The sequence below is a fragment of the Apteryx mantelli genome, chromosome Z, assembly GCF_036417845.1.
Source record: "Apteryx mantelli isolate bAptMan1 chromosome Z, bAptMan1.hap1, whole genome shotgun sequence".
NCBI lineage: Eukaryota > Metazoa > Chordata > Aves > Apterygiformes > Apterygidae > Apteryx > Apteryx mantelli.
In genome coordinates this window covers 75,748,930-75,771,044 of record NC_090020.1, presented here as the reverse complement: position 1 = coordinate 75,771,044, position 22,115 = coordinate 75,748,930, and the positions used below count along the sequence as shown (strand labels likewise).

Below are 22,115 nucleotides of genomic sequence, written 5' to 3'. Positions count from 1 at the left end.
AGCGGGAGCAGCGGGGCCCCGCCATGGAGCCGGGAGTGCGGCAGGGGCCCGAGACCCCCCGAGGGTGGGGGAGGGCCGGGGGTGTTTGGGGTGCAGGGCCTGGGGGGGGCACTTGGGGGGCAGGGCCCAGGGAGGCTTTAAGGGATGCAGGGCCTTGGGGGAAATGTGGGAGCTGGGGCTCCAGGGGGGAATTTGGGGGGCAGGGCCTGGGGGCACATTTTGGGGGCAGGCAGGGCCATTGGCACTGGGGAGATGGGGTGCTGGGGGGGGAACTGGGGGTGCAGGGCCTGGGGGTGCATTGGGGGGACAGAGCCCAGGGGTCATTAGAGGATGGGGGAGTCAGAGGGGGCCGGGCGGACATTACCTGGGGCGGGCTGTTGGGAGGGTTGTGCCTGGGGGCACCTTGGGGGGCAGAGCCCGGCACGGGGAGGGGTCCGGGTTTGGGGGAGGTTGGGGAGGGGATGGCGGAGGGGAAGGTCCTTCCGGAGCGGAGGCCTAGGAACATGCCACCCCAAAAGGTGAAGGAGTCATCCCCTGTCCCCCACTCCAGAGGGGGACCCCGGCAGGGCCGGGGGGGACCGAGGCGGGAGCACGGCAGCGCAGGGCTGGCACTGCAGGGGACCTGGCTCACGCTGGGCTGGCGCGAGCCTGGGGCGCGATGGGCGAGCGTGGCTGAAGGCCGTGCCCCAGCGCCTCGCCTCGGTGACCGCGTCCTGTCCCCACGCGCAGGGCGGCTCTGACAGGCTGCATGCCTCCCCCGCACCCTGGGGAGAGGCCGCCGCGCACGGCCAGCGTCCCCCGCAGAGGGCCTGCGCCCCAGGTAGCCGAAGAGAAGCTGCTGTGCAACGGGGAGATGCTTGCAGCCACGGCCGAGACACCCGGTGAGGCCCTGCCGGCTCCGACTGACGGATCCGGAGTGGTGCCACCCGAGGAGGTCGGGAAGGAGCCCCTTGGGCTCGAGCTGCCGCCAGCAGGGCCCTGCATCAGAGAGCTGCCCCCGAGCCTGGGGCAGACGCTGCCCGTCCCCGTGCGGACCCCCGCCGAGCAGCCGAGCCAGCCTGCACCCCGGGGAAGCTGCTTGATCCGCAACTGGCAGGAGGAGGTAATTCCCGGCCGCTGGCTTGGAGGCGCTATGCGGAGTAATGAGAAACGTTCCTCCAGAACAGCTCTGGAAGCCTGCCACGTTCCTGCCCCCTTGCCGCGAAGCCCCTGCTCCTGGGTTAGATGAAACGCTGTGGTCTGCACGCTTCCCCAGGTCAGCCTTGCTTGCCACGGACTCCCTGCCTTTCTGGAGCAGGGTGGACCCTCTCCGCCCTCTGTCAGTCTGTGCTGGGGCCTGTCTGTCCGTAGCCACCCCCAGTCCTGCAGTGGGGTGCCCTGGACTCCCGTCCTGCTAGTGGAGGGCTGCCGTCGTGTCTTGCGCTTTCGCTCGTGCTCACAGGCTGCGGATGGGGCAAGGGAAGGCCCTGGGAACGCGCTGTTGCGAGCACCCTTGGTTTTAGCCTACACCAGGGCACAGCCTGTCAGCACCCCCGGATGAGCCCGCTCTCTTTAAATAGCTGTCCTTGACCAAGCCCGAGCTCCCGGGATGACCTTGAGATCTGCGGGATGGAAAGGGGATGAAATTCAATAGTGCAAAATGCACCGGCATGCACTTAGGGACCAATAGCAAGAATTTCTGCTGTAACCTGGGAGCTCGTTGTTTCGGAAGAGAGAGTTGGGTGTTGCAGTCGATCAGGGAGTAGCGACAAGCTGACAAAACAGGATGCCACAGTGACAGCAGGGACTGAGGCGATGCAAGGAAGTGTCAGGCCAGGCATTTTCCAGCAGAGCTAGGAAAGTATTTGTGCCATGGACAGGGCCCTAGTGAGGGTGACAGAGCACTGGAACAGGTTGTGGAGTCTCCTTCTCTGGAGATATTCAAAACCTTCCTGGACACGATCCTGTGCAATGTGCTCTAGGTGACCCTTGCTTGAGCAGGGGGTTTGGACTTAGATGATCTCCAGAGGTCCCTTCCAACCTCCGCCATTCTGTGATTCTGTGAGGGTGTTGCTGAAAAAGCAAGTGCAGCTCGGTAGCCCCTGGTGAGGCAAGCAGGGCCGAGGGGGGCAACGAAGGCAGAGAGGCGGATCCCTCGTCCCTTTGCCGAGCCCCACTGCTGCGTCCAAATGCACCGGGGAGCTCAGAGGGCTGTGCAAACCAGAGGACACTGCTGGATCAAGAGCAGGTGGGCCAAAAGTGGTCATCTAGGACAAAATTAGGCTAATAGAGTTGGCAGAGCTCTCTAAATAACATCTTTGTCCTTGGCCCAGGCTGGAGCAGCTCTGCCCAGCTGTTCTTGATGCATTTAGCCTGCATGGAAAGTGGCGGGGCAGAGGGTGCAGCCCTCCCCAGGTAACCTTCCTGCTGAGCCCTCGTGCTTCAAGTCTTTCCTGTGAAATGTTCCCTGACATCTGACCTGCTTCTCCCTCAGCACAGGCTGAACCCATGGCTTCTTGTCCTGGCTGTGCAGATGGGAGATGTCTTTATTCCCTTCTCTGTTTTACACGCAAAGACCCTTCCCACATCTAACCTCACTCTACTTTGAACCCTAACCTCTTCAGGCTTTCCCAGGGGTTGCGTTATTCATGTTTTTGCACTCTGCACGCTTCCCCTTTGGCCAGTGTCTCTCTTAAAGTGCTGTGGCCAGATGTGGGCACAGAATCACAGCTGAGATATGTCCTCAGGACTGCGCCACGTGTCCTGCTGTGACAGCCCTGCTCTGACGCTTTCTAGCTTCAATCTTATCTCTGGGCCTTTTCCTGCAGAGCCGAAAAAGCTGACTCTTCTCACTCCTAGATTTCTGCAGCTGTAAATGCAGCAAGTTTTCCACCAAGAAAGCAGTGATGGTCGGTAGTGGGGACAGGGTCCCCCTGTATAGAGGCTAGTTCCCCATACACTCAGTGTCTGCCCAGGGTAAGTGTCCCAGGTTACGAAGAGTGCCTTGTCCTTCAGAATATTTACCCAATGTGTCAACAGCTGGCGTCCTTACAAGTCTCCTCGCCAGCTCTTCTCCAACTGCTCACTGTGTCCTCGCTGCCGATCAGCGTCTGCTTTACAAAGACCGTGGCTGCCTCAGGCCCAGGTCTCCCCTAACCTGGCCTCTTTCTGATGGAGCTGGTGCCAGAGCAGAGCTGGAGGAGCTCTGATTTGGTCTGAAGTGTCTGAGCGTGTGAGAGCCCAGTGCATGCACAGCACCCAAAAGCCCTGGGGGTCCTGCCAGGGGAGAGCCCATGTGGGGGGCATTGCCGGGCCACTCCGTGTGCGGTGTCGAGTGAAGCTGCGTGTCTGATACGTGCTGGGCTGGCGGCACGAGTGTGGGCTGCTGGTCAAAGCGTGTGCAGAGGGATGAGCATTTCCTGGGGGAGCTGGGCTCCCTCTGCGACCGTTTGCACAGGGAGTTGGACGCATCCCAGGGCAGCCCCCCCAAAGGCCGTGGGTGCGTTGTGTTTTGTGCTCTGGCAGCCCGACGGTGGCAATGACCACGCGGTGACTCCCCATGACAGGGCAATGGGGATGCCCTCTTGCTGTGCCAGCCACCCTGGCAGAGGCAGGTCGGGCAGGGGTTTGCTGCCAAGCTGTGTTGAGGCTCAGAGAGGCTGCTGGTTTGCTTTAATGCCGTAACAGTGCTTGCCCAGCTGTAAGGCCAGCCGGGACGGCTGTGCAGGGCTGCTTTCCAGGTGGGCTGGGCACATTTTACCTCCTTCAGCTTTTCCTGGTGGGGTTCTGGGTAGCTGTACAAGGATGTCTGACCCTCGGCAGGCAGGGAGAGGCTCAGCCCTACCCAGACTGTAGGTTTCTAGCTTTCCTGGTGAGCCGAGCTTATGGGAAGGACCCTCTCCCTTTTGCAGAACATGTCTCAGCATCTGGGGCTGCTCCTCAGCAAGGTGCTCTGGGACACCTTGTTTTAGGGACTTGCTCATCATACTGGGCAGGGGTGTGTGTGTGAAGGCTTTGGCACTATGCTAGACCCAGCCGGATGGTGCATCCTGAAGCCAGGGTCCTGGGGGAGACTCAGAGGCCCAAAACTGAGGGTACTGTCACCATGGCATGGTGGTGCATGGCATGGGCATGACCTTGTGCTGTGGTAGTTGTGCGGATGGGCACTGTTTGGGGGAAACATGGGGTTGGCATGGCCTTGGCTATGTGGTGGTGCCCACAGCACATGGGTCATCATGTTTGAGACATGGGGCAACTCAGCAGGAGGGGAGCATTGCCTGGGGGGACCTGGGCCCACCTCCTGCCTCTGCTCAGAGCCACATGGGACCATCAAAAGCTTAAAAACCTGGAGCAGGCACGGAGCAAAGGCTGCGATCGCCTCCTGCTCACAGCCCGTGTGGTCTGTTCCCAGAGAGCCACGAATGACCTGGACCACGTGCCGAGGCCGGAGCTGGGCAGCGAGGGGTTCTTCTACCGGCACGGCCACCGCGGGCTGCTCACCCACCAGCTCCTCTCCCAGCTTGCTGACAGCACCACCATGAAGGACGCCTACCGCCAGCCCTGGAGGACTGCGCTCCCGGCACGAGGTGAAGCAGAGCCCCGCTGCGGCACGGCTCCCCATGGGGGCAGTGAGCGTGGCGGGAGGGCCTTGGCTGCCCTGGGGCTGACGGTGCCCACTTCCCCCGCAGGGCAGCGGGAAGCCGTGCTGGAGTTCATGCTGTACCAGAAATACAGGCAAGTCTGCGCTCCCTTGGGCCACCCACCCTCGGGCCCCGCTGTCGCCGCTTGCTGGGCTCCAACTGCGGGTGGGAGGCAGGTCCCCAGGTGCAGCCGCCCAGCTCGGTGGTCCTGGAGGGACCCTGGCAGCCAGGACCTGGCTCAGCAGAGCTGTGCTCTGCGCCTGGGGTATTTCCTGCTGCTTTCCATCCCTGCGAGGGCATGAGCCGGTCAGCTGGGCCTGGGCAGACCAGCGCCTCCTCCCAGGCCAGCTGATCTGGGGGAGCACAGCTGGGGTGAGGAAGCAAAGGGACGAAGAGGATCTGGCACTCACTCGTGAGGCGGCAGGAGGTGAGGAAGGGCTGGGGATGCTCTGGCATCAGCTTTTCCTGAGCGTGAGGTGGTCCCCTGTTCCCAGAGGCTTTTAATTCACCCAGACTGCGCCAGCCAGCCCCCCTCTTCTGCTAGCCGGCCACTGTGGGCCTCAGGCCTGGAGCAATGCCCTGGAGGGGGGGCTCTGTATGTCCGAGGGCACCGGAGCTGAGTGGTGCCAGGGGTCCCATCCAGCTTGTGCCTCCAACCACCCCAGAGCTCTCCCTGCAGGAAAGAGATGCTGGAGGAGATCTGCCCGCCACCTGGTCCCATGGAGTCGGTCTCCACCACGCACCGGGACTACTGTGCAGAGGGCTTCCAGCCCGCACCGCTGCCCACCACCCAGGTATGGCTCGCCCCGAGTGGGGGCACCCTCCCAGCTCATGGCAGCCCCCAGGCCACCCATAGCTCATGATGGCTGTCCCATCCAGCACTGGGAACAGCTGGGGGACTCTGGGAGCCCCCAAGCCTCCTGGGTCCCCTCAGAGCATGTAGTGGCACCTGGGTGCCCTTCTCCTTGGTCACGGGTACTGTACCTCTTCCACCCACAGCCCCACGACTGCTACACGGAGCAGCCCCACAGCTACTGGCTGGAGCAAGCCCACAGCGTGCCCGTAAGCACCCCGCCGCCCTGCCCTGCCCTGCGCCCTCTGCGCTGGCTCCGCACTGCTCATGGGGACCCTGTCCAATTCCTCCCCCTCCAGGGTGTCACCAGCATCCGCACCACGGACACTCCCTTTCGGAGGAACGCGGCCTTCTCCACCCCCATCACGGAGTACCTGGGCCAGCCCATGACCTGACGCCCGCGAGAGCTGCCCCAGCCTCTAGCCTGGCCGAGCAATAAAGAGCAGCAGGTAGCGGCTGTCCTTGCACCGCCGGAAGACGAGGGCCTGACTCTGTCCCAGGCGTTCCTGCGCGTACCTGCCACCCCAGGCACCTTTCTCAGAGCAGCCCAGGTGCTGGCATAGGGGCACCCCACATCCAGAGCACCTCGTTTCCCATAGCTTCCCAGGGGGCCAGGCAGCCGCGGCCAGGCAGGCAGCACGGGCCAGCCTGCCCCCCTGGCGTGGGGCACCCTCCAACCCCTTGGTGAGTCACTGCCAGGAGCACAGCCCCACTGCGGACCCCGTCAGCCCAGCGCAAGCCCGGCGTCCCCCGTGGCAGGGCCCCAGCGCTCCCTTGTCTGCGCGGGACAAGGGCGCTCGCTGACGGGAGGACGAGTCCTGGCGCGGCCCTGTCCCCTGGGACGTGTCCTCTCCCGGTGCCCAGGGGACGTGTGGCCCCCGGGCGTAGCTCCGGCCCCGGGCCGTGCCCGGCTGCCGCTCTCCGGGCACAGGTGGGTTCCAGTAAGCGGCTGCCGCGCAGCCAGAGCATGAGCTCACAGGAACGCACTGCAGCCCTCGGGCCAAAGCAAACCCCGCGGCGGCGAGGCCTTCCCGGAACTGCCCTGAACCCTCTCCAGCAGACGCAGCGCGGCAGCCTCCCTGCCGCGGCTCGGGAAAGCCGGCACGGGGCGGCTCGCTGCACGCGCCCAGCGCCAGCCCCCGGGGGCCAGACCCCAGCCCTGCCGGGGAGGCTCCGGGAGCAGCTCTGGCCAGGGTCCCCGAACAGCCTGGGTGCAGCCGTCCCCAGCCTCGGCTCAGCTCGTGGTCGGGTCACCCCAAACCCATCCCGTTTTGCAGTTAGGGGGTCGCAGCTTGAGGGTCGGAGTAAAGCACAAGGCGGAGGCAGAGGGGTTTGGGGAAATCTGTATTTCAACAAAATAGTTTGCACTATCTGACTGCTATATTTACACCTGGTGGGAGGGGGTATTTACACGACCCGGTGGGGCTATATACAGGGGAGCGGGAGGAAGGTGAGAGGGGCAGGGGATGCGGGGAGCAGCAGCGGCACTGAACGTAGTCGGCTGTGCTCCGGCTGAGGGGCCAGTCCTGGCAGGAGCCCCCGTCTTTCCCCCCCGGGGAGGGGTGACGCGGTCTGCCAGGGCCGGAGTACTAAAAAGAGAAGGCAAAATGCCCTGTGGGGCAGCCAGGCCCCAGGGAGCGGGCTCAGAGCCAGCTGAGCCGTGGGGGAGCGGACGCAAGGGGTTCAGGACCCGAGAGGGCTGGGGGATGGGGGCCGGGATGGGGGCCGGATCCTCCCCACCCGGGGGGAGGTGGGCTTTGCTGGTGCCTGTGGGTGGGGGGCAGGCAGCGCCGTCACTGCGGGGCCCCGCGTGCCCGAGCCCCGCTCCAGGAGGCCGAAGCCGGGAGCTGCAGGGGCCGGGGTGGACCCAGGCCGTGGCACAGCCCAGGGGCGAGCGGGGCCAGGCGGCGCCGGGAAGCGTGGCCGGAGACAGAGCGCGGCGTCCCAGTGTGGCGCGGGGCTCCGCAGCGGTGGCGCGGCTGGGCTCAGATGACTTGGGGGTCTTTCCTCTCGCCCAGCAGCCAGTACGTCCGCATTTTCCCCTTGCCCTGGGGGCAGAGGGGAGCGTTCAGCGCCGTGCCTGCGACAGCACCAGAGCCAGACCCTCCCGAGCCCATGGCTTGGCGGCGGTGTGGACCTCGTCCAACCCTTGCCCAGGTGGGCTGGTGCCACCGCTGCCCTCTCGGGTGTGACCCTGCGCACTGGGATCTGCCGAGGGGCGCGGGGACTCCCAGTACCATACCACACCACCCAGTCCATGGCACCTGGCTGGGGTCCTCCACTGGGCCCCCTGCCCACCACCTCGTCCTGGCCTCACCTTCATCTCCACATCCCCGCGCAGCTCCAGCTCGAAGCAGCCAAACTCATCCAGGACTTCTTTGGTGGTGGACGAGACATGGATCTTCAGGGCTGGGGCACACAGAGGGAAAAGAGATGTTGCTGGGGTTTGGGACTGGGGTGCGACCCACAGCTCCGAACCCCGGAGAAGCTGGCAGCCTGCAGCTGGCCCTGGCCTGGGGACTCACCTTGGCCATTGGACTCCATGCGGGAGGCTGTGTTCACCGTGTCTCCAAACAGGCAGTACCGGGGCATCTTCAGACCGACGACGCCAGCACAGACAGGGCCTGCGGGCACAGAAACATGAGCTGCTGCAGGATGGGAGAGCATCTCCCGGCTGCGGTCCCAGCTGAGTGCCTCTCCAGGGATGCCCGAGCGTGGCACTTAGGTCAGCCGGGGGGTGACAGCAGCCCTCGCACCCCTGTGCCCTCCAGCATCTCAGCTTGGGGCCCAGCAGGGCTCACTGCTGTGCACTGGCTCACGCGCCGGGCTCACCGGTGTGGATGCCGATACGCAGGCGGAGCTGGTCATTGGGCCGGTGCCGGATCTTGAAGGTTTTGACGGCCTCGAGCAGGGCCAGGGCCATGCGGACGATCTCGTGGGCGTGCAGCTTCCCGTTGCGCACCGGCAGCCCCGACACCACCATGTAGGCGTCCCCGATGGTCTCCACCTGCAGCAGTGGGGTCAGGGGGAGCAGCGTGCCCCACACCACCCCGGCAGCACCCACCTTGTTGGGATCCCCCGTCCCCTGCCCAGGGCACCCTTTCCATGCCCCCCCGACCCAGCGCCTCGCTGTGGGGGGCTGCGCGCGCTCGCGTCCCCCACCTTGTACACGTCGAAGTTGTCAATGATGGCATCGAAGCAGGTGTAGAGATCGTTCAGCAGCGTCACCACCTGGAAGGAGCACGGGTGAGTGCAGGGCTGCGAGTGGGCACGTCCCTCCGAGCTGCCCACGGCATGGGCACGAGCACGGGGCTGCCAAGGCAGGCCGAGCTCTCCTGCCGGCTGCGGGCAGGGGCAGCGGCTCTTGCCGCCCCGCGGGGCCCTGCTCCCACCTGCATGGGGGTGCTCTCAGCCGAGAGGGCGGTGAAGCCCACAATGTCGCTGAAGTAGATGGTGACGCTGTCGAAAGCCTCGGCCCGCACCGTCTCCCCGCGCTTCAGCTGCTCCGCCACGGAGCTGGGGAGGGAAGGGGGGACGGTGGGCGCCACGGGCCAGCGCTGCCCCTGCAGAGCTCTGGGCTTGGCGTGACCGCAGGGAGGATCACATGCTCCCTCCCCGAAGCCTGGCACCCCGGTCCTCCCTGCCCTCTCCACCCCTTTCCCCGGCACAGGCCTGCAGGGCAGGCTGGGGACCCTGCGCTTGCCCGGCGGCGGGTGCAGGCTGGCACCCGTCCCCGGGGCGCCGTGCGCTCCCGTCTCGCCCGTCCTCACTGGGGCAGGATCTGATAGAGCAGGTTCTCCGCCTTGCGCTTCTCCTCCAGGTAGGCCTGTGTCCGCTCCTCCACCAGCTTCTCCAGGTTGTTGGCGTACTGCTCCATGCGCGACAGCAGGTTGTCCAGGATGCTGGTGCTGCCCTCCCTGCAGGGACACCGGTGCTGGGAAGCGGGGGGGCCGCGACGCACCCTCCCTCCCAACGGGGTGAGGTGCCCCCCAACAGCCCCCCAGGGTGGCTGTCCTCCGAGGGCCACCGGGCCCTGCTGTCGGCAGGGTTAGGGCTGCTCCCGGCCCCTCCAGCACCCGCGGCCGCCCCCCTCCCCGCCGGCACCCACTTGTTGAATCTGCGGATGAAGATCTTGATCTGGCCGAAGTCGGGGCGCTCGGCCGGCTCCTGCGCCCAGCAGCGCTCCATGAGCACCGCCAGCTCCTCGCTGTGCACCCCGATGTCGATGGAGGGGCGGAAGTACGGCTTCTGGCTGTTTCGCACCTTCTGCACGATCTCTGCCGGGGCGGGGGGACGCGGCGTCAGGGCGCCAGCCCGCCGGGGGCACCAGGCGAGCACGGGGCCGCCCCATCCCCGTCCTTCTCCGCGCCTCCCCCCTCACCTTTGGGGCTCAGGTCCATGCCCTCGACATAGAAGGGGCCGTTGCGCAGGGCGATCTCCTGCACGATGATGCCGAAGCTGTACACGTCGGCCTTCTGCATGCCCTGGGGGGGCAGCTGGCCTTTCTGCAGCAGCTCTGGCGCCGTCCACAGCTTCTCTGGCAGGACACGGCCATGGGGCGGTAAGGCAGGGCCACCCCGTCCCACCTCCGCGGGGACCAAGCCGGGGCCACCCAGGCACCCGTCCCCAGGCAGCCGGGCACCGCACTCACTGGCGTAGAGGGCGTGCGTGTCCTCGCTGTCGCAGGACGAGCGGAAGCTGGCCAGCCCGTAGTCGGTGATCTTCAGCACGAAGCGGCTGTCCACCACGCAGTTGGATGACTTGAGGCTGCCGTGGTGCCCGATGATGCTGTTGTGCAGGAAGGCCATTCCCTATGGCGGACAGACAGACGGACACTGCAAAGCTGGCACCCCCGAGCGGAGCCTGGGTACACCCCAGCACCCCGTCCCACAGCCCAGCACCCTCGTTTGGGTACCTTGACGATGTCATTGATGAGCGAGTAGCGAAACATCCAGTCCAGGTTGATGCTCTCGTTCTCCAGGACGTCCTGGGGGGAGCACGTTGGACGTGAGCAGGGCCTTGCCGAGCGCTGCTGGACGGCAGCACCGAGCACCCGGCCTCGCAGGGAGCTGAGCCGCGTGGCTCGCCTGGGGCGGCTCGGTGGCACTGACCCCGTCCCGTCCATGGGCCTCTGCCCCGCTGGCAGCCCCATTCGCACGGCTGCTCCCCTGACGGCAAGTCTCGCGGGGCTTGGACAGCCACCGGGTGTTTATAGCCCTGTCCTCAGTGCAACCAGGCCACCAGCCGTCAGGGCACAGCGTTGAGAAACCCCCCGGGCTCCCATGGACGCGGGGTGCAGCCGGGCTGGGCGCCCCCCCCCGGCCCCTCTCACCACCCCCCTACCTGCAGGCTGCCCCGCGGGCAGTACTCGGTCACGATGCAGATGTTGGGGGGGTCGATGCACGCCCCGATGAACCGCGTCAGGTGGTTGAACTGGATGTCCCGCATCTAGAGCCAGAAACAGAGCTGAGACCATGCCAAGATCAGGTGGGGCACATTGCTGCTCAGACCCCAGCACCCACAGATCAGCCCGGCCCCATGTCCCCAAGCCCCCCTGCCGGCAGGACCAGCCCCTGTGCCCCCAAGCAGGGTCCCCCACCACGGCCCGGACCCCACACCTACGTGCTTCAGCTCGAAGAGCACCTGCCGCGTCAGCTCGATGCGCTTCTTATTGACGTGTTTGATGGCCACCACGTTGCCCTGAGGTGGAAGGGGCGAAGGAGAGGTCAGTGCGGCGTGGGGAGGGAGAGGGGTGCCCGGCGGCGCGGCGGGGGGATGGCTGGGCATGGATAATTCTGTAACGGGGGCCGTGGGGGAGGTGGCACGTGGCGGGAAGCGAGGTGCCAGCACGCAGCCAAGGGGGACGCTGGAGCGCACGGGGACGCCGCATGGCCAGGGAGGTTCAGGGCTCGGCACGCGGCGACGCGGGCGCTCTTGCTGCCAGACGGACTGACCTTGAAATGGCCGGTGTTGGCGAAGATCTGGAACTTGCCGTGGGTGGTCATCAGGGAGCCGTAGCTGGAGCCGCGCTGGGAGGGAAGGAGAGGGTTAGGGAGGGGGGCTCCGGGGCAGGGACATCCCGGCGGCAGTGGGGTGCGCAGGGGATGCTGCAGAGCGGGCTCTGCAGGGCAAGGTCTGTGGGGCTGTACGCTCTACAGGGAGGGCAAAGTCTACAGGAGGAGGTGTGACGCTCTGCCAGGGATGCGGCTCTACAGGGGCCGTGTAGGGGCAGGACGAGGCGCGGTGCTCCGTGGGTCGCTGCTCTCACCAGGGACAGCGTGAGCCGGCTGCCCGCTCTCTTGTGGTACCGCTCGGCGCTGCCGAAGTGCAGCTCGTCCCAGCGGATCCGCCACAGCATACTGGCCAGCTCCTTCTCCAGCATCAGCTTCCTGGGGAGCACGGCGGGGTCAGGCACCCGTGGCCCTGCCCGGGGACACCCAGCGGCGCAGGACAGGTCCCCCAGCCTGCCCCCCACCGAGTCGAGGGGCGCCTGGGTCCAAGGCAGAGGCTCCCTGGTCCCCGACTGACCTGAAGATGAGGAAGCTGGAGATGCCGAACATGACGAAGGTGAGGCCGGCGCCCAAAGCCACGATGGCCAGCATGGAGAGGGGGGCTGCAGGGAGCAGGGTGTGTTAGCGCAGCCCAGCTTCCCCACCCCGCAGAGCCCCCAGCCCCTGCAGTGGGCACCAGGCAGGCCAGCACCCATGGGAAACCATCCCAAGAGCCTGGGACAGCTCAGCTGGTGGGATCCCATGCACCCACTGGGGAAGGGTACTGGGGACCGAGGGATGTGGGGAAGCCGTGGAGCCGGTGCTTGGGGGCCAGCTGCCCCAGTACACCCACTTTTATCGCAGGAGGGGTCATCCACGTCGAAGACGCAGGGTGGGTTGTCCAGGGGGGGTGCCCCCTTCACCCAGCGGATGGGCCGGCCCAGCCAGTGGATCTGCTTCTCCGCACCCGAGTAGTGTCCCACCACCTACGGGGAGAGAGAGCTGAGCCTGTGGATCCCACCAGCCCCGGGGCTCTCCAAACCACCCACAGTGCTCTGAGCATCCCTTCCCCAGCCCCAGCTGTGGGCACGCTCCCCGCTGCCCCGGCTCCGCAGGGCCAGCGCCAGCCCCCACCTCGTACTGCCCGCTCTCGGGATCGCTCATGGCCCACAGGTTGAAGTCCGTGTCCCGGTCGTTGTTGCTGTCCATGCTCACCAGCCCCGTCACTCCTGCAGGAGAAGTGAGACCCAGGTGGGACAGGAACCACGTCCAGCTCACACCACGGGTGCCAGCACCACTGCGTCCTGGCCGGGCCACCAGCCTCGGCTCCCACCCCAGCCCTGCTGTTACCTTGGAACTTGCGGTCCCGCATCTTCTGGATGATGCGGGTGACGTTTTTCTTGGAGCCGCCCTCCCGCAGCGTCTCGTTCAGCACGATGGCGTACAGCAGCACCCCATCGTAGAAACAGCCCGCCACCAGGTTCATCTGTCGGGGAGAGATGTCAGCACCCCCAGCCCGCCGGGGCCATGCACACACCCACAGCACCAAAACCCCATGCACCAGGGCCATGCACGCCGCCTCCAGAGATGGCACCTCTGGCATTGCACGTGGCCATGTCCCACTGTCCGCACGCTGGTGACATGCCGCAGCCCCGCTCGGACCGGTCCCCACAGCCCCGAGCCCAGGGGGCCCGGCACACAGACCTGCGGGGCCCCACTTACCAGGGAGTAATTGAGCTGCACCCCAAAATTCTCCTTGGCTCGCAGGATGAGCTGGGTTTGGAAGTGCTGGTACTCGGGGTTTTGGGGCTCGTGGTAGGTGATCACCAGCACCGTCTGCAACCAAGCACAGCACCGCGGCCGCTCACGCAGGTCCGGCGGCGCTGCCGCGAGCCCCGTCCCCGTGCCCGCGCAGGGGGGCGCAGCGCCGCTCACCTGGAAGGCCTCGCGCAGCCCCGAGTCCTGGCCCTGGCCCTGCTGCCAGGGCTTGAAGGCGTCGCGGGCAGAGTCGCCCCGCAGGCTCTCCCCGAAGACGTCCACGTAGAAGAAGACGTAGTCGCCGTTGGTGAGGTTCTCGCGCTGCGCCCGCTGCATGATCCGCCGCAGCATCTCCAGCGGGCCGCAGATGTAAACCACTGCGGGAGAGACGGGGCGTCAGGGCGCATGCCGGCACCCGCTGCCACCCACCCCAGCCGCCAACGACTCCTCCGGCGCCCAGGACACCCCCGCCACGCGCAGAGCAGGCTCCCTCCTCTCAGGGGGATGGGGAAGATCTCGGCTCACTGCCTCTTAATGCCCACGCGCTCATACCCCCACGGCCAGAGAGCCCAGTCAGCCCCACGGCCCTCATCTGCCCTGTCCCGCTCCTGCCACATGAGATGCCTTGGGCTAGAGGGTCAGAACGGCCAAAAAGGGAACCCTTGCTCCGAAACATGGGACCGGCACGCTGTGCATCCCCACGCACAACAGTCTGGCGTAAATCGCCCCGCGCATGGCGCTCCGGCACACCCCCCCACACACACGCCCTGCTCCAGCACAGACCCCCCTGCACAGATGGCTCCTGCCCAAACAGACCCCACGCACCCCCCGAAACAGCAGCCCCACGCAGCCCTTCTGGATCCCCACAGAAACGGGTCCCGCCCAGGCTGATCCCCCACGGGCATGGCCCCGTGCACGGGGACCTCGCCGCTGCGCCCAGGAAGGGAGGCGACAACCGAGGACCGTGTCCACGAGATGCTCCCCGTCCCCCCCAGACCCTCGCAGAGCAGCCGGGAGCCTGCTGGCCTGGCATCCCTGCTCGAGGGGCTCCGGCATCCCCGCTTGAGGGGCTCCGGCATCCCTGGCCCAGGGAAAACAGGTCCAGAAAGGCCCCGGGGCCGTGTCCCGGAGGACGGCAGCCTTTGCCTGGAGGACGCTGGGGAATCCAGACTCGGGAAGGGACAAAAACATGTTTGGGTTTGCGGTCGTGCGGCAGGAATGTGCAGGTTCCCGGATTCCAGCACCTTCGGCGGCTGCGGCATTAATTGGAAACAGAGCATCTGCTGGTGCGACGCACGCGGCAAGGGGGTGCCCGGGCCCCGGCCCGCCACCCCGGCTGCCTCCAGCCCAGCGCCGGGGCTCCGCCGGCCCCAGCGGGACACCCGGCCCGGGCACTGCGAAGGGGCTGCACGGGGCTGGCCGAGAGCGCCGCGGGCCACGGGGACGGCTGCCACGCGGGCTGCGCCTGAGACCGTCTGAAACCCCCCCGAGCAGGGGCCCTCTTTGCCCTCGGAGGGCCAGAGCGGAGGATCCTGCCACTGCCTCCTCCCTCCCCCCGGAAAACCAGGGCCCCTGCTCCAGCCAGGCTGGCTGGGAACCGGGGATTGAGCAACGTGGGAGGAGGAGGCGGCGGGCGCCGGAGGAATGTCACGCTCAGACGCTGGCCCCAGCTCGCAGCCCTCCCGCGCGGGGCCAGCGCCGTGCCAGGGCCCCGGCCAGATTGGGAGCGGAGGGAGGGAGGGACGGGGCGAGCGAGGAAGCCCTGCGCCCGGGGCCAGGGTCCCCGCACCAGGAGAGCCCCCCGCCGCGAGCGGGCACGGGGCCAGGCAGGCACCAGGATCTGCAGGCGCTCCCGCCAGCCTTGACTTTCGGTGCACAAGGCAGCCCACGGGTGGGAGAAGACACCCCACAGATCCGCCCTGGGTACCGGAAACCCGCAGAGATGCTGGGAGCTGCTTCTGGGCAGGGGGGAGAGGCACTACACCAGGGGACGGAGGGGAACAAGGTGGCAAATGTGCCGCAGAGCGGCCGACACAAACACCCCTCTGCCATCGCCGCTGAGCCCGGTACCCCGGCAGCAACATGTCCCTGCACAGCTGGAGGCAGCTCCTGCCCGTCCTCCGGGAAGCTCTGCTCTCTTCCTGAGAGACTCACAGCCAGGCACCCCAGCACCCTGCCGCAGGGATGTCCACACTCCTTCTGCCCCACCATCGTCCCCGTTTCCTGCTCGGTGCCACCAGCGCTGCCGGCCCCGTTTGGAAGGGATGAGGTGCTTGGATGCGGGGTGGCTCGCAGCGGGTTGGGCGAGGGAGGCACGAGCAGAAGCCCCTTTCAGATTTCCTAATGGGTCAGAAATGGGTTTCCTCCGAATGCTGCACCTCCTTCAGTAAACGCTCTCTCTGCCTGCCCCACGGAGCCGTGCACGTCCGGCGCTGAGAAACGCGCCACCTCCCACTCCCCAAACCGCTCCGCCAGGACGGGCAGCGCAGCATCTCCCCAGCGGCGACACAAGAGCTGCGCAGAGGCCACGGGCCCCGCGCGGGGACACAACGGGTGACCGTCCCCAGCCCAGAGCCGGCGCCAGGCTGGGGGACGCTGCTAAAAAGCAGCATAAAGCTCCCAGCGAGAGGCACCGAATGGGCTGGGGAGCAACAACAGCTGGTGGCAGATGGCGGGACACCCGGCGCAGCAGGCTCCGACGCCAGCAGCAAAACCCAGCCTGGTCAAAAGGCCACGGAGAGCGGGAGGGGGAACGGCGCCTTGACAGCTCCCTGGGGGCAGGTTACGAGAGCCGGGCAGAAGGGCAGGGTCAGCGCTCGCAGTTTGCCGTGACGCAGGCAGCTGCCACCACCGGCAGCCTCCTGCTCAGCCGGCAAACTCGTGCCCGCTGACAGCCCCCCGCAGGTCAGCCCCACGGGTCCGACGGGGGGCTGCAAAGGCTCAACGCAGCCAAAACCTTGCCGGGGAGCCTCCGCCCGGTGGGGCTGGCACCATCACGGAGGACAACGGGAACGGCCACCGGGCCGGCCCATCTGGCACCCAGGAGGTTCAGGCTGCGCAGAGCCCTCAGGCGCCGATGCACGGGGTATCGGCGACGCGGGAGGGCAGAGCGCGTCGCCCTGGGGGGACAGGGCAGGCCCCGAGCGCACAGACGGGACGGCAAGCTGCTCCCTACCTGAACTGAAACCCTAAACTGAGGGCAAAGGGAGGCCTCCCCGCAAATCCCCGTTCTGCACAGCACCGCCAGCGCGGGACGCCCCGGGGTGCACGTGGCCAGGGCGGCTGCAGGCTGGCGCCTTCTCGGAGCGGCGCTGCCAATGCACAGCCCCAAAGCGGGGCGAGACCAGCGCCCCAGTCGAGCGACCTTCCCGTTCCCGCGGATCCTGTGGGGGTGAGGAGGGCAAAGCCCACCCTCCTCCTGGTAGCAGCCCCCCCTCCCCTTTTCCCCAGGCAGAGGACCTGTGCTGTGCAGGCAGATGCTCTGGTAATTCCCTCAACCTCAGCTCTAATTATATCAGTGCTTTTGTGAGCTGCAGGAGAGACGAGGGCCCCTGCACGTCGCCCAGGGACTGGCGAGAGGGGCAATGGGAAGCGCAAGGCGTTAGCAGGCAGGACAGGGCCTGCCCCGCTCTTTCCAAACCACGGTGCTCCCACAGACCCCCACGCTCACTCCGTAGAGCGGCAGACACTGAGGACTGGGGGCTTCAGGGGCTGATGAGGGGCCGGGGAAGTGGCTTTCCCCAGTGAAGGTTCACCAAACTCATGCCCACCACCTAGGAGAAGGAAGCCGAAGCCAGAAGAAACGACGTATGGTCTCATCGCAGGGCACAGCCCCAGACATGTGCTGCAACCACAGCTGCTGCTTCCCTCTGCAGCCCTCTCCCTGTCTGACACCCCGCGCGCGCCCCACTGCCACATCCCTACGCACACAGGGGTGCCAGCACTCCCACACCCCTGCTGCGGTGCCGAAATCCCCAGCTGGACAGTCAGGGCCCCAGCAGGTCCCACTGCCCTCACCTCGTTGCGTTCCCGACCGCTGGGGCAACGCAGCTCACGCAGGGGTCCCCACACGCTCTGGTGGCCCCCCATAGCCACGCACTCCCCAAGGAACAGCCGGGCGCACGCAGCCATGCCCACCGCAGTGCAGGGACCTGTCCCCAGGACCACTGGGGACAACAGGCACCTGCCCTGGGACAGCCTTGCAGAGGGTCCCGCTCCCTGCCCCGCCAGGGCCACCAGGACGTCAGCGCTGCAGCCCTGAACACCCGCTCCTGTCCGCACACCCAGTCTCCAAACACCCAGCCCCACATCCTGCCCCCCAGCGCCTGCCTGGGGCCAGAGGGCCCAAACTCCCCTGCGTGCCAGCCTGGAGGGCCCAGGCGCTGCCCCTGCATCTCTGCCCACGCCTGGCCTCCTCTCCCCGGCCCTCGCCTCCACACCCCCCTGCCTGCATCAGGAGGGATCGATTCACATCGGGGTGATTTATGGCACCAAGCCGGAAACGTTGATTGGAATCGCTGATTTTAGCCTTTTTCTATGCATGGTTCTTTGCCCCTGTCCCATGCAAAGCTCCAAGCTCCACGGCAGGACCGCGAGCACAGGGAGTCTCCATCCCCATTGCTCGGCCAAGCAAACTGCAGGGGCGGACACGAGCCCACCCTCAGCTCCTTCAGCTTGTCATGGGATGCCCAACCTCACTGATCCGGCGCCATCAGCCTCCCCACCAGCACAACCCTATGCACCCGCGACCACCGCACCAAGAGCAGAGCACCCAGCCCCACAGCACCCAGATGGGGCAGAGCCAGGCAAACCATGTCCTTGACCGCTGGGAGCCCAGCACCCAGCCCGGCGTGGCCAGGTCCTCCCATACGTGGGCTGCTTGGCCCAACGCAGCCAGGAGTAGCGTTCCCTCGGCCAAATTTCCCACTGCCCAATCTGGCTCTGCTTGCCCAGGCTTGATGTCCTTCTTAATGACACAGCATCTTAGGATCCATTAAGAAACAATGCCGAGCAGTTGTCTCCAGGATCAATAAACCCCGCTCATCAATAATGAAACAGCATCAGGCCGCCCTTGGTCTCCAGCTGCCTCCGTAATCCAGTCCATTTCCTCCTGCTCCCAATATAGCCGCTCTCCCGGGGCGCTCTCAACGCGCCAAATTGATTTATCCCTCCATCAGCAGGGTGGGGCCATCCCAAGGCCCCGTCCCAGGGGTCCAGCCCAGCCCTCTCATCTGTCACCAACGCTCACACGGGCGTTTGTCCCTGCCTGCAGCTGCCCCTCTCGAGGCTGCCGTCGCCCCCGCCGCAGCCAGGGACCGGCACGACCCAAGGGCACCCACGGGCGAGCCAGGGGCCCTCCCCAGCGCTGCCTGCGGGGTGCTGGGGCACGGCCGCCTCTGCGTGCCTCGCTGCTCCCGGGCGAGCAACCACAGGCAGGACTGTCCCGCAGCCACGTCCACACTGTCACGCTCCGTGCAGGGTCCAAACTGCCCTTGGGGGTGGCCCTAACCCAGCCAGCGCGGGCTGTGCCTGGGCTCGCTCGGGAGAGGGCAGGATGGCCGGGGCCAGGCCGTGCCAGGAGCGTGCTCCCAGGGTCCCCCAAGGGTCCCTGGCCCTGCTCTCCCACCAGGTGAAGCCCTCTGCATCTGGCAGAGCCCCTGGCAGTGCCCACCAGGCACAGGGGGACTGGGCTGGGGACAGGCAGCGCACGGTCCCCTGGCTCCCCCAGCCCCAGAGCCCCGCCAGCACCGGGCTGCTCAGGGGGCCCTGGGGCTGCCTCGTCCCCCGCTGTGCTGCCCCCCTCCCCGTGGGAGCCCCCCACAGCTCCCACCGTGCCCCCAGCCCTCACTGTGCCCCACACTGCTCCCAGTGTGCCCACACCCCTCGCTGTGCCTCACACAGGCCCTACTGCATCCTCAGCCCCTTGTTGTGCCCCACACAGGTCCCAGTGTGCCCACCTCTCGCTGCGCCCCACACAGGTCCCCCTGTGCCCCTGGCCTCTTACTGTGCCCCACACAGCTCCCCCTGTGCCCCCAGCCCCTTGCTGTGCCCCACACAGGTCCTGCTGCTTCCCCATCCCCTCGTTGTGCCCCACACAGGCCCTACTATATCCTCAGCCCTTGCTGTGCCCCGCACAGGTCCCTCTGTGCCCCTGGCCTCTTCCTGTGCCTTCTGCAGGGCTTTACTCCTCCCCCCCAAGCCCCACGAAGGGTCCCTTTACCCCCTGCGCATTGTGTCCTGCCCCGCACACCGTCCCCTTGTGCCCCCCTGTGCGCCCAGCCCCACGCAGGGTCCCCCTGCGCCCCCCCTCGCACAGCTCCGCACACGGTCCCCCTCTGCCCCCCCCTTGTGCGCAGCCCCACGCAGGGTACCCCCGTGCCCCCCCCCGCACAGCTCCGCACACGGTCCCCCTGTGCCCCCTCCTTGTGCCCAGCCCCACGCAGGGTCCCCCGCGCCCCCCCCCGCACAGCTCCGCACACGGTCCCCCTGTGCCCCCTCCTTGTGCCCAGCCCCACGCAGGGTCCCCCTACGCCCCCCCCTCGTACAGCTCCGCACACGGTCCCCCTGTGCCCCCCCTTGCGCGCCGCCCCGCGCAGGATCCTCATGCGCCCCCCCCCCTTGTGCGCAGCTCCGCGCACGGTCCCCCTGCGCCCCCCCCCCTTGCGCGCAGCCCCGCGCACAGTCCCCGCGCGCCCCCCCCCGCGCGCGCCGCCCCGCGCAGCCCCCCCGCGCGCGCCCCGCTCCCCGTGCGCCCCGCGCAGCCCCCCGGCCCGCTCCGCACCGCGCGCGTTGGCCTTGATGAAGTGGGCGGCGGCGTCGGGGCCGCCCTCGTCGGGCGAGTAGATGTGGTGGCGCAGGGTGATGTTGCTGGCCTCCTGCAGCTCCTGGTAGACGCCCTCGATGGTGAAGTAGTAGGGCCGGTCGTCGGTGCGGCGGTCGGCGTAGAGGAGCGCGGCGCGGGCGCTCCAGTTGAAGTGGGCGTGCAGGTGGGCCACGAAGGCGCCCAGCTTGGGGGCCGAGGGCCCGGTGCGCACCGTCGTGCTGTAGAGCTTCCGCTTCTGGCTGAAGCCCGCGGCCACGGCGCCGGCGGTGATGAGCGGCAGGCGCCAGTGCGAGGCGAACCGGCCCACCGTGGCGGCGGGGTAGACGCAGCCCGGCCCGAAGAGCACGTCGGGGTCGTGGTAGAGCTTGAGGTCCACGGCCTTGAGCGGCGCCACGTACTCGGAGCAGGCGCCCTCCAGCTCCGAGCTCATGAACTCGACGCGCACCGAGAAGGGCCGCGGCAGCAGCGGCGGCTCGCCCCGCTCCAGCGCCTCCAGCGCCAGGCTCAGCGCCGGCCCCACGCGCGGCCAGGCCCACGCGTAGCTCACGTTGCGCTCCGGCAGCACCACGGCCACCGTGAGGTTGGCGCCCGCCCCGTCGGGGGCCGCCGCCCGCCGCCCGCCGCCGCCGCCCGCCGCCGCCAGCAGCGCCGCCAGCACCAGCGGCAGCCGCGGAGCCATGGGCCGCGCTGGCTCCTGCGCCCCGGCCGCCGCCCGCGGCTCCCTGCGCCGCGCCCGCCGCGCCCGCCCCGCCGCCGGCGCCTCCCCCCGGGCGGGACCGCACCGGCCGCCGCCGGGGGCAGCGCCCCCTGCCGCCCCCCGCCGCCCCCGCCGCCGCCGGCACCGGCCCCGCGCCCGCCGTCGGGGCGGCCCCGCGCCCGCAGAGCGCCCGCGCGGCGGGGCCCCGCGCGGCGCCCGCGGGGTGCGCGGGGGCGCTGGGGAGGGGGTGTCCCCCCCCGAGGGGGCAAGCTGGGAGGTGCTAAGGGGGCCATGGGGAGGGGGTGTCCCCCCCCGAGGGGGCGAGCTGGGGGGTGCGCGGGGGCGCTGGGGAGGGGGTGTCCCCGGAGGGGGCGAGCTGGGGGGTGCGTGGGGGCGCTGGGGAGGGGATGTCCCCCCCCGAGGGGGGGAGCTGGGGGGTGCGCGGGGGCGCTGGGGAGGGGGTGTCCCCCCCCGAGGGGGAGAGCTGTGGGGTGCAGGGCAGTGGGGAGCCCTGGGGAGGGGGGCCATGGGTGGGGGTGTCCCCACCGAGGGGTCCCCCAGGTTGTGGAGCTGGGGGGCTGGGGGTCCTTTAGACAGGGTGCTCTGGGTGGGGATACGAGCTGTGGGGTGCTGGGGGGGGGCCCTGGGGTAGGAGTGCCCTGGGAGTGGTGTCCCCATGGGGGGGTCCCCCAGGCTGTTGGGTGGGGGGGGGACCTGCAAAGGGGGTGTCCTCAGTACGGGTGTCCGCCTGCAGGGCGCAAGCTGTGGGGTGCAGGGGGGATGAGAGGGCCCTGGGTGTGGGTGTCCCTGCCACGGGGGCCCCCAGGCGGTGGGGTCCCCTTCCACCCTCCTCGTGCCCTCCTCCACGCGTGGTCCCTTTGACGTAGTCCCAAGCGGGGTCCCTTGTGCAGCCCCTTGCACCCAGCCCCGCACAGAGCCCCCGTGCGCCTCGGGGGCAGGGGGAGCGAGGGGCAGGCCCTGCGGAGGGGGGCGCCCTGGATCCGGGTGTCCCCGACACCCTGGACGCCCCCCAGCTGTGGAGGGTGCCAGAGGGGAGAGGTGCCCCGGGAGCCGGTGTCCCCCTGTCCCCTGCGCCAAGTCCTCCGGTCACATCGCTGGGGTGGCGCAGGGGCTTGGGCCGGGGGCGCGGGGGGCAGGAGGGGGCTCCCGCTGCCCCAAGGCAACGGGGCTCGCCCCCCCCCCCGCGGCGCCAGGCTGCAGGTAGCGGCGGGAGCCGGCCGGGCTGGGGGGCCCAGGCAGCACCCCTTCCCCAGACGCCACCGGCGGCAGGGCCCGGGGTCCCTCCGCAGTGTCCCCTGGCTCCCGGCTCCCGGAGCAACATCTGGAGCACATCTGCCCTGCAGGTTTCAAACCG

General features: G+C 68.1%; 2 protein-coding genes across 2 annotated transcripts; one reads left to right on the top strand and one right to left on the bottom strand.

Annotated features, from left to right (window-relative positions):
- Nucleotides 1-5,975, top strand: SPAG8 (sperm associated antigen 8). Its single transcript, XM_067316190.1, has 7 exons — nucleotides 1-64; nucleotides 730-1,102; nucleotides 4,391-4,565; nucleotides 4,668-4,713; nucleotides 5,299-5,413; nucleotides 5,619-5,681; nucleotides 5,772-5,975. The coding sequence occupies exons 1-7, from the start codon at nucleotides 24-26 to the stop codon at nucleotides 5,865-5,867; spliced, it is 909 nt and encodes a 302-aa protein (XP_067172291.1). The 5' UTR covers nucleotides 1-23; the 3' UTR covers nucleotides 5,868-5,975.
- Nucleotides 5,976-6,800: 825 nt separating this feature from the next.
- NPR2 (natriuretic peptide receptor 2) lies at nucleotides 6,801-20,722 on the bottom strand. The gene is made up of 22 exons (XM_067315962.1): nucleotides 20,002-20,722; nucleotides 13,398-13,597; nucleotides 13,185-13,298; nucleotides 12,813-12,948; nucleotides 12,597-12,691; nucleotides 12,316-12,448; nucleotides 12,001-12,085; nucleotides 11,741-11,861; nucleotides 11,427-11,501; nucleotides 11,095-11,172; nucleotides 10,816-10,920; nucleotides 10,388-10,459; nucleotides 10,124-10,283; nucleotides 9,854-10,009; nucleotides 9,581-9,749; nucleotides 9,243-9,389; nucleotides 8,865-8,988; nucleotides 8,635-8,703; nucleotides 8,305-8,479; nucleotides 7,998-8,096; nucleotides 7,790-7,881; nucleotides 6,801-7,520 (listed from the first exon to the last, which is right to left on the bottom strand). The coding sequence occupies exons 1-22, from the start codon at nucleotides 20,720-20,722 to the stop codon at nucleotides 7,458-7,460; spliced, it is 3,189 nt and encodes a 1,062-aa protein (XP_067172063.1). The 3' UTR covers nucleotides 6,801-7,457.
- Between the last annotated feature and the right edge of the window lie 1,393 nt (nucleotides 20,723-22,115).

What these genes read in the sequence shown, in the direction of transcription:
- SPAG8 (XM_067316190.1), top strand. Translation starts at nt 24, where the DNA reads ATGGAGCCGGGAGTGCGGCAGGGGCCCGAGACCCCCCGAGG. An exon ending in ATGCTGTACCAGAAATACAG is followed by an intron (nt 4,714 to 5,298) that starts GCAAGTCTGCGC and finishes CTCTCCCTGCAG; the next exon opens with GAAAGAGATGCTGGAGGAGA. An exon ending in CACCGCTGCCCACCACCCAG is followed by an intron (nt 5,414 to 5,618) that starts GTATGGCTCGCC and finishes TTCCACCCACAG; the next exon opens with CCCCACGACTGCTACACGGA.
- NPR2 (XM_067315962.1), bottom strand. Translation starts at nt 20,722, where the DNA reads ATGGCTCCGCGGCTGCCGCTGGTGCTGGCGGCGCTGCTGGCGGCGGCG. An exon ending in CATCAAGGCCAACGCGCGCG is followed by an intron (nt 13,598 to 20,001) that starts GTGCGGAGCGGG and finishes TCTCTCCCGCAG; the next exon opens with TGGTTTACATCTGCGGCCCG. An exon ending in CCGAGAGCGGGCAGTACGAG is followed by an intron (nt 12,449 to 12,596) that starts GTGGGGGCTGGC and finishes CTCTCCCCGTAG; the next exon opens with GTGGTGGGACACTACTCGGG.